General features: G+C 33.4%; 1 protein-coding gene across 1 annotated transcript; it reads left to right on the forward strand.

Annotated features, from left to right (window-relative positions):
• The first annotated feature begins 201 nt into the window (after positions 1-201).
• Positions 202-9,026, forward strand: LOC132628157 (uncharacterized). The gene is made up of 14 exons (XM_060343897.1): positions 202-847; positions 3,717-3,828; positions 5,694-5,806; positions 5,946-6,068; positions 6,535-6,725; positions 6,891-6,966; positions 7,335-7,421; positions 7,518-7,598; positions 7,697-7,729; positions 7,969-8,022; positions 8,104-8,145; positions 8,293-8,371; positions 8,463-8,533; positions 8,651-9,026. The coding sequence occupies exons 1-14, from the start codon at positions 680-682 to the stop codon at positions 8,738-8,740; spliced, it is 1,320 nt and encodes a 439-aa protein (XP_060199880.1). The 5' UTR covers positions 202-679; the 3' UTR covers positions 8,741-9,026.
• The last annotated feature ends 1,516 nt before the right edge of the window (positions 9,027-10,542 follow it).

Raw genomic sequence — 10,542 nt, forward strand, 5'->3', positions numbered from 1 at the left:
GATGGCATGACAATAATAATAATAATAATAGTACCTGTTATCATTATTGCAACAATAATAAGAACTACGTTTCAATCCCGAATAAGTTGAACTCGGCTATATGAATTATCAAGATAATATATACCTAAATTAAAAAGAAATACATTCGAACTGCACATAAAATGATACAGACACGAGCACTAGTGCAGTGAGTTCCACATTTACAGTATGTTTTTTTTGCATGAACTTGCAAGCTACGCATCATTTCAACTTCGCACTTTCATTACTCTTTTGACTTAAGTCACTCCTCTTTGTATATTAATGCGACATTATGTTCCCCTCTTAACCCAAATTACAACCACTTCCATTTTTCCCTGTTTTTACTTGTTTATCATTTAGTTGGTAACTTCCTTCATTTCCTTTCTCTTTAAACTGTATAAATACTTTTGCTAAAGAGTGAATATAATCTTTCAATTGTCATGCAAAAAAGAAAAAATCATTCAAAAGTCATAAACTTCTAGAAGACAGAGGAACAATTTTTCTCCTATGAAGAACTGTCTTAGCTTCTTTTTCTGCTTTTGAGATTGGCTTTTTTCTCTTTTCATTTTCTTTAAATTAAGTGTTATTAGAGCTGTGAAAGAGCAACAAAAAATAACTGAGAAGTAATTAGAAGGTGACAGGGAAAAAAAAAAAAGAAGCAATGGAGAAATACTCTGGTGGGCTGAGTCACCTATTCATGACAGTATTTTTTAGTTGCTTCTCCGCATCCATGGTGATTCCACCTATGACTGATATCACTTTATCAGCCATTTGTCCAGGACAAGATGAATGTTCACTTGCTATTTACCTCTCCGGAGTTCAACAAGCGGTAATGTTTCCTCCTCTATTACTTTTGATTATGGAACTGTAACAATCTAACCCCTCGTTTTCAGTAGTCGAATACTAATCCGTGTTTAGAACATGTCTTATTTTTGCGCCTTGTTGAGATAGTTAGAGTTTGAGTTCGGAGGTGTTCGAACGTTTTTTGGTACTTTCAGAGTGAAAATTTTGGTGCACGGCCAGAGTTAGGATTTTTATTACCGAGAGTTAAAATATAAAGAATTCAACACATGAAGAAGTTAAGGAGATTCACCGTACAACATTATATGTATTGTGAAAAATTTACATAACTACATTGTGTAATTTTCTGGCAGATCTTGAATAAAGATGGCTTCGCCGCTGTATGTAGCTATGCCATCTTAGTACTTGTATTACGATGTGAAAATAGTTGAAATTTCTCGTTTTTCAATTTATGTGAATCTATTACTATTTGGGGAGTTTACGAGGTGCTTTTTTGACTACGTTTTTCTTAGTTATTCGAATTATGAATTATCATGACTTATAGTACTTTTTATGTAGTTTCTAAATATATAAATTTTATTTTTATAAACTTGAAAAATTTATGTCAAAATTTACGATCAAAGTTATAAAATTTGACCCTCGTACTCCGAAAAGGTTCACATAAATTGAAAGGGAGGGAGTATGAAATTTGAGTGCATGCATAAAAAAATCTCTTAATAGGATGTGCTTTCTCCTTTCAATAGCTTATTCGACGTGAATTAAGATTAGTAGAACCGGTGGTGCTTCGAACATCTCACTGTCAAAAGGGCAAAAATACTTTTTTTTATCTCCCTTTACTTTTCCTCAGCATCACTTTAATTTCTTGAGTTAAAATTATACTCCTCAATACGTATAGCCATTTCAAGAAAAAGTAGAAAATTTGCCTTTATCATCCATGTGACTGCAGTTATCCACGCTTTCTACTTTCTTATATTCATAGCCACTTTTGAGACTGGAGCAATAGCTCAGTGCTTCTTTTTTTCCCTCCTCCTCTGTTTTCTGATTAAAAAGATATTTATTCATTTCTTATCTTACAATCAACGTAACACTCATTGCTTTAGAGTTTCTTCTATGGATATTTTCAATGTACTCGTGCCATTTGTAAATTTTCTAAGTTAATTAATTGACATGTGATTAAGTTTGATGGTAAGTCTCACCACGAAATTTTGAGGGGAAAAAACATGTAATATATATTTAACTTGTACAGTTCTACTACATACAAATTTTTTATACGATCGGTATACTTTAACCTATTATAACAAGTTATCTATGTTATTTTTCTTGATTATCCTTGAAAATGCCTCTTTGCTAATCAACTGTAACTCCTTTTTTTTTTTTTTTTAATTACAGTCATTATATAAAAGTTAAGCTCTTAATAAAATATACTAATATAGTAAAGAAAATGAATGTTGAGTAAGAAATTAAAACAAGTTGAATAGAACGTGAAAAATCTAAAAGGAAAAGAAAAAAAAAAAGCAAAAAGAAAGTGAATGCTTTTAATTTGATAGCTAGATAAAGAATCTTAGTACAGTATATTGGGATATGATAATTAATGTCTCCACGCCTATAGTACGATGATGATCATATTACATTTTTGGACCACTTCATATAGGAAGTTACCTAAAAACAAAAATTAAAAATATATATAGGAAGTTTCATCTTCTAAGTCTTGTTCTCATTGTCTCTTTAAGAAACTTCCTTCACTGGCAAGTGAATTATTTGTACTTTTTAACTTTTTGAACTGATATTTTAACACTTCGTCACTTGCCAGTGAACAGAGATCTCATGTTAGCTCATGTTATTATTTGTCCTGCTTCCCTCTTAAGATACCCTTTAGAGCCCGTTTGGATTGACTTATAAGTTGTCTATAAGCTGTTTTCAGCTTTTTTGAATGTTTGGCTGGCCAGCTTAAAGCCATTTTGTTCTTAAAATAAGCCCAAAAAATTAATTAGGCCTGTTTAGCTTAGCTTATCTAAAGCAGCTTATAAGCTGAAAACAACTTATAAGCCAAAAAAAATAAGTTGGGCTACCCCAACTTATTTTTTTGGCTTATAAGCTGTTTTCAACTTATAAACTATTTTTTTTAAGCCCATCCAAACAGGCTCTTAAAGTACTATACATTTCTTTTCCTTGTATTCTACTTTAATTTTGCATTTAAGGTATATCTCCAACGGATTTCGGTGCATCTTTTTGTGCTAAGTTATAATCCTGAGCAGCAGGGGAGCTACAATGGCGCGAGGAATTTAATTGAATTCCGTCTGTCAGAAAATTATATTTAGCACTTTAATTCATATTTTTAACTTTATACATAACCTGTTTAATTGGGTATTTGAAGACCACAGATTTGACTGATTTGGACTCTAAGGTAGGCCCATTGTGGAAGCCGAAGTACTCCTACCAAGAAATTGGCATTTCCATGATTTGAACCCCAAATTTGATTACTGATAGATGACCCCAACCATTCATCACATTCCGTGGTGGTCGTAATATGTGAAGTAGTAACTTAACGCAAAGGCGGGGCCTTTTCGATATGGGTCCATCTAAATATATATGAAGAAACCCGTTAAAATTTCAATAAATGTGAATCCATATTTTTAATAGGACAATGAATTTATTGCAAAGTTAAACCATTAAGTTTAAATGTCAGATTCGTCTCTAACTTAACGATTGCGGCTTCATCTTAAGCTTTCTAAACTTATTAGTCTAATTCAACTAATTCCTTCATTTTGTCCTCTTTTTTTTTTTTTTCCTCTTCTATTCATAGGATCGTCAATTCAAAATGATACTTAGAGAAAATGCATAAAAAGTTTGATGGTATTTTTGTCGTGGTTTTTGACTTTTTGGTTACAACATTGCAGATTGTAGGATTGGGATCACTAGTGATGATGCCAGTGTTGGGGAATTTGTCAGACACATATGGGAGAAAAGTCATGCTTACTGTTCCCATGACTCTTTCCATCTTCCCTCTAGGTAATCTCTACTACTTTGCACGTTTGACTTTTACTTTATCATATTTTGCTTCCGGAAAGTTAATTTACTAATTTTTGAAGATAAATTAAATTAATTTAATATTTTAAATTTTAAATTTATATGTTCGAAAACTATATAAAAAATATTATAAGTTGTAATTTTTCTCATCTTAAAATGTCAGTCGAAGTCCATGGAGTTTGACTCTCAAAAACAGAGACGGATTCAGGATTTAAATTTTATGGGTTCAATCTTAAGAATTTTAGTATTGAACTCATTATATATTAAATGTTATGGGTTCATATCTACTATATATACAATTTTAATAATTTTTTACATATAAATTTATACTCCGTGTCGAAATTGAACCCTCACTTAATAAGTTGGATCGGCCCCTGCTCAAAAATTAAAACTGGACTAGTAAAAGTGAAGGAATAGAGTATCTCCATTTTCATTTATTCAACGTTTCTTTCCACTTAACTTAATGGAATATTTATTAAAGCACTTCTGCATCTGATCTAATTGTGATTAGTAGTACTTAACAGGAATTTTGAAAATCGTCATACTATACGTCTTAATCCATTCATTAATTAAGTAGATTATCCATTTGGCCTTTGTATCCATTATGATGAAAGTTGAAAAGTCTTTTTTAGTAACAATCTAGTATCCAAAATTTATTGGCTCGACTAATTCAGTGAATTCAATTACTTAGATCATTGAGGAGAAATACTATCTATCAAGATTTTTCTATTGTGAGAATTCTAACTGGAAATTTTAACTAAAAATGATGGAATCTCATCCAGCCCACTATCACTAGCACTACCGAATTTGTTGTTTTGAATCTCTTTTTCTGAAACCTACAAGCCTACTTAAACTTTGTTTTCATCAGCTAAAAGTGGAGGACCGAAAGTGGAAATTAATATTGCTTTCATGTTCCTTCTCTTTTCCTCCAGTTCCACTCTACCCTTAGCTTCTTTCATTTTCCTTTTTTCCTTTAACATCACTTCTTCATACGGTGGCGAACAAAGCAAGGAAATTCTCTTTCTTCCTGTTTGGTTCTAGTCTTTCTTTTTCTTAATCTTCAAAATAAAGATAGGTCATGTCATTATGAAACAATCATACGGATATTTTAAAATTAGAAATAGCCACCTCGATCACACACCAAAAAAGAAGTTAATGGAATATTAGTTAGTGGCATAAGCAAAAAATGTAAAACGCTGTGTTTTAACGTTTAAAGAAGCAAATAAAGGAACTATTCGTTGTAATGATAATATATTAAAGACATAATCTAGATAATAAAATACAATTTAAGTATATTGCTAAAAGTCTAACGAGTTTTCTTTTTTTTTTCTTTGTTTTTTTAATTTGTATTCGTGGTAATCTCGTTAGAGATGTTTTTGATAAGAATCTTTTTTTTTTTTTTTCATTTTAAGACATGAAATGGAGCTCTGGCATAGAGGTTTAGTTGATTGTTAGTGTAAGAAGTTAGGCTTAGACTCCTTACGAACTCGATCCTTTTCAGACAAATGATGCTAAAAAAATTTAAGACATATACATATAAAGCAGAGGTTCAAACCCCTGGCCGTGATTAAATGAATAATACATATTTAATTGATTGAATTTGGAATTATACAACTTACTAGTCCCAATATATATACTCCACTATATATATACCTATATGTTTTTTCTTATTTTTGCATAGTGTATATTTAGTACAATTTCTCGACCAAGCTTTGTCGAGTGACACCGCTTGGACAAATGTGGCTCCGCCCATGCTATTAGTAATGTAGGTGGGCTAAAGTGCATCAGACGAATAAATTAGAGTTTAAGTTATATGTATTGACTACGTGTTATTTCAATGGCCACAGCGATATTGGCATACAGCAGGACAAAATACTATTTCTACGCTTACTATGTGCTTCGGACCCTCATTGCCATGATTTGTGAAGGAAGCGTTCAGTGTCTTGCTCTTGCCTATGTGGTAATTCTCAGACTTTAACACAAGAATATTGCATCCCGAATTTTTTTAGATCAAATAGTACTAGTTTTAGTACTAGTTCGTGTAGATATAATGTACAGCCAAATTTACAAAAAAATATGCTCTGTTTCTTACATTTCAGGCTGATAATGTTCCAGAAAGTCGACGGGCCTCTGTTTTTGGAGTCCTCTCAGGGATTGCCTCCTCTGCTTTTGTCTGTGGAAACCTCTCTGCTCGCTTCCTCTCCACTGCTTCCACTTTCCAAGTACGTGACATTTAACTTGATTTAAGTTATATGTATTGATCGTGTATATTTGGTTACATTGTTGGTATACGTAGCTTAATTAGATGTAACATGTTTTTACTTACTATATTAGTTACCTTATTTTAAAGGGAAAATGTTCGAATTTACTGCTTTATGAAATATCTTTTGTTATACTTTGGGGCCATTCATATCTTTGTTGTTCATACATAGCCTCATATTTGTTCTTGACTTTAATGCTCCATTAGGATCGAAGGCAAATATAAGATGTTTTGCTAACAACGAGTATATGAATGACCCTAACGTATGACAGATTGTTAATTAAGATGCTTCGTACACTAGAGGTAGAGGGGTACTTTTGACTCCTTCATAAATTGTTAATCGATTGTAACAAATTAGTTACCCTATTATTTAGTACCTTATTTCTAATTTACCAATTCAAGCTTATTATTGAAAGTTACATATGTAGGTTGCTGCAGCAGTGGCAGTGATAGCTTTAGCATACATGAAGATGTTCCTCCCTGAGTCGACAATGAAAAGTAACATTTGTTCGAAAGAAACCGAGACCATATGTCTATTGGAAAAAGCTCCCAAGAAAGGCTTCCAATTTTTGAAGACATTGCCTTCTTTCAGCGATATGCTGTGCTTATTAAAGACCAGGTAGATTTAGACTTGTCTCAATCTTTTTATCATTCAAAAGAGTCAAGCAGAGGCAGATCCAGAATTTTAAGTTAACCCGTAACTAACCCTCTTGATCCGCCCCGGGAGTCAGAAGTGATATTGCTTCCTGTTGATACTTATAGTCATTTTGAATGTACTTTGCAGCTCGACATTCTTACATGCTGCTATTGTTTCCTTCTTTGTCAATGTTGCACAAGTTGGCCTTGAGGCTTCTTTACTTGTAAGTTTGATTCCAAGTCATGCTCCCACTATTTTATTTATATAGTGGTGTTTGACTGGACACGATTAAGAAGAAAAGAAAGACGCTTGGCACATATAGGAAATACATTTGTAACTTATGGTCTATATTTCTATGGCAACAAGGACGCATCATTAAGGATAAAATGAGTAAAATAATGTTAAAATGTTTTTCAAAGGTAAACCCATGTCATTCTGTTTGAAACAGACTATACTAGAAAAGAAATTACCGTAGAAAATGGGAATAGAGGGAAGATAAGAAATTGGTTTGTGTTCTTTCTGTGTTTGTTTTTGAACCTGAAAGATTGGAGGACTTCAATGACAAGTTTGATTTCATCAAAATCTATGCAGTATTTCTTGAAGGCACAATTTCACTTTAACAAAACTCAATTTGCTGATTTGCTGATAATTTCTGGGATAGCAGGATCCATTTCACAGGTAACTTGATTTTGGATCATTTCTACTTTGTATTTCAGTTTTACTGCTGTTTAATTAGTTCAAAAAATTGTTCTGATTTCTTTTGTACTATTGCAGCTACTTCTCATGCCCATATTAGCTCCTGCTTTTGGAGAAGAGAAGTTGCTTTCTATTGGCCTCTTCTTCAGTTGTCTTCATGTACAGAGCTAATTTATCTATACTTAATAATTGTATATATCTTTTTAAGATATTAAGAAACTTTGCTTTACTGATGTTGTCTCCAAATTCAATTGCAGATGTTGCTTTTCAGCATTGCTTGGTCCACTTGGGTAGTTCCTCACCTCCTTAGTAGTCCTATGTTGTTCTGTTTCTCCAAAAATGTTGTTGCACCTGTGTGTGATCCTTCATTGATGCATTTTCGGAGAGTCAAACATGGATGCGGCAATTTTTTTTGGAGGATCCGAACAACATGGCTTTTTATCCTTCATGCACTATTGGCTTTTATCTTCTTTAAGGTGGATTTTTCCAGATGAATGAGGTTTTCCTAATTTACTCAAAATTCATGCAGGTCCCTTATGCTAGTGCATTAATCTCAACTTTGTCTATTTTTGCAATGCCATGTGTAAGTTTCATTTCAATAATCCATCTGTTGTTTCGTTAGTTTAAACATCAAAATTTGACAAAGGGTTTATGCTAAATGCAGTTAAAGAGCATTGCATCTAAACAAATCGGACCAAATGAGCAGGTACATTTTCAAGAATAGCTACTTGTTCTTGAGGAGTACTCCATATTTTTGTTTCCTTGCTGTTAAATATGGTTTAGCTTTAGGCAACAAGTTTTATTGAGTCGCCTCTGACCACAACCTGATCTTACTTTAATTTTCTCCTTTCAGGGAAAAGTCCAAGGATGCATCACAGGCATCTGTTCATTCGCAAGCGTAGTTTCTCCACTAATTTTTAGCCCTTTAACAGGTAGTTAAACTTTTTCTTTTTGTCTATTTTCCGCTGTTATTTTTTCCCGGCCCTAGGTCAACTTAATCTGAATGGTGTTGTTCCGTTCCAGCTTTATTTCTATCGCAAAACGCGCCTTTCCATTTCCCAGGATTCGGCATAGCCTGTGCTGCTTTTGCATCAGTAAGCACCTTGTCGTAATTCAAATATTCTCTGTTTACTTCAACAACAGCACAAAAAAGTTAAAAACTATGTTGCAAACTTGCAATTGCTTATGTAATATGTTCAATTGTAACGCAGATGCTAGCCTTCATTCAGAGTCTCTTGATAAAGCCTGATGAAGCTGTAACCAGTTGTACTCTAAATGATTCAGACTTAGCAGAGCCATAGCCTTGCAATTGGAGTAACCAGATTCTGTATAGTTCAATATATTCAACTTCCTTAGTACTTTATTTATTTATTCCATTTTGAAGCCAAGATCTTAGTTGCTTGAGCCTCTTCCAAATAGGATATTAAGAATCTGTAGAAATGTACGATGGTCTGAGTAGATATTTAAGGTCCTTTTGTATGTTATTCATAGAAGTGAAATGCAATATTATGCACCAACATTATTGCCTTTGTTTTCAAGAAATATTTCTAATACATCATCTATATAGTAGAAATCATTTGAATGGAACATGTAATTTCCTTCTTCCAAGACAATTTTATTTAGGCAAAATACATCAAAACACTCCTAAAATATATTCAAAATGTCGATATCACACTTAAACTATACAGACGATCCATTACACACCTAATATATTTTAAAGTGATATTTTTTGCTCCTTAAAAGCTGATGTGGCACAATATTTAAAAAAAAAAAAAAAAAAAGAGGCGTGTTTTAATTATATATTATTTATTTTCTTTTTTTTTATTATAAAATTCAATCTTTTTTAACCCCCACCCCACCCTTTATTTTCCCCACCCACCAAATTCATCTTCATTTTTTCTTCCATCTCCATCTTCCTTCCCTCTTCCATAGTAAAGACATAAACCAAAATTTTAGATAAATTTGTTGCTCCATGAAAACCTTTTGGAGGGCACAAGTTTACGAAGAAATTGCACGAACAGTCCTTCAAATGGACTGGAAGAATGGTGTGCACGATAGTCCTTCAATTTTAGTCTCACTTCCACTCCCATTTCTTCTTCATTTTTCCGCCATTAATGGAGCTCCGACGAGCTCGTCTCCGGCGACAACACCTCTCTCCCCTCTCCCTCCCCATCTCCACGCCCCCTCCCTCTCTTCATCGCACCGGAAAACACCATAGCCATCACCACCACCGCCATCAATTTCACCCATTTCTCTTCCTTTCTTGAAAAAAATATCAAAATACTACGAAAAAAGGTTCAGATTTTAGAGCCATTAAAACTTGAAATTTTGTGGCCATGAAACCTAGGTTACTGCTAAATCTCTGCAAAATCCATTGGATTGTGGTTTTTTTTTTTTTAATAATGAAATTAGAAAGTAACAATTAATTGCCCAATTAAACAATGTGATGAAAAAAATGGAGGAAAGGGGCAGGGGGCGTGAAGATAGGGGAGGAGGAGGAGAAGGGGCGGGGGGAGGCAGCAGTGGGGGAAGGGAATGAAGAAGAAATGGCGTGGGGGTGGGGGTGAGGGTGGGGATGGGGATGGGATTAAAAAAATATGAATTTGGAGGATCGATGGTGGTGAAATGTGAATATGAGTTGTTGGTGAAATGTGAATATGTGAGTGGGTGGGGTGGGGGGGGGGAGTTATTTATATTTTACAATAAATGAAAAATAAACTAACTAAAAGAAAAGAAAAATAATTTAAAATTTAAAAGAAATCTGATTTGGGCTGACGTGACAGGCGAGTGTATTACACTTTTCATTGTGCAAGTGATCATCAGTTTGCAGGGGTAAATAATTTCCGTTTTTAGATGTTAAGGTGTTAATAGGTCGCTCGTATAGTTTAGGTGTGATATCAACTTTTCGGGTATAGTTCGGGGTGTTTTGATGTATTTTGTCTTTTATTTATTATTTTCTTTTGTTTTCCTTAGTACAAGCCGACCGTTTGAAAGAGCCACCATCTTCAATAGTTTTTTTTTTACTTGAATACGATATTCTAGATATAACTTTTCTAAATCTTTAATTATAAGAATCGAAGCATGGTGTTTAGTAAGAAGGTGT

The sequence above is a fragment of the Lycium barbarum genome, chromosome 2 (assembly GCF_019175385.1).
Source record: "Lycium barbarum isolate Lr01 chromosome 2, ASM1917538v2, whole genome shotgun sequence".
In the NCBI taxonomy this organism is placed as follows: Eukaryota; Viridiplantae; Streptophyta; class Magnoliopsida; order Solanales; family Solanaceae; genus Lycium; species Lycium barbarum.

What these genes read in the sequence shown, in the direction of transcription:
- LOC132628157 (XM_060343897.1), top strand. Translation starts at nt 680, where the DNA reads ATGGAGAAATACTCTGGTGGGCTGAGTCACCTATTCATGACAGTATTT. An exon ending in CTATTTTTGCAATGCCATGT is followed by an intron (nt 8,023 to 8,103) that starts GTAAGTTTCATT and finishes TGCTAAATGCAG; the next exon opens with TTAAAGAGCATTGCATCTAA. An exon ending in AAATCGGACCAAATGAGCAG is followed by an intron (nt 8,146 to 8,292) that starts GTACATTTTCAA and finishes TTCTCCTTTCAG; the next exon opens with GGAAAAGTCCAAGGATGCAT.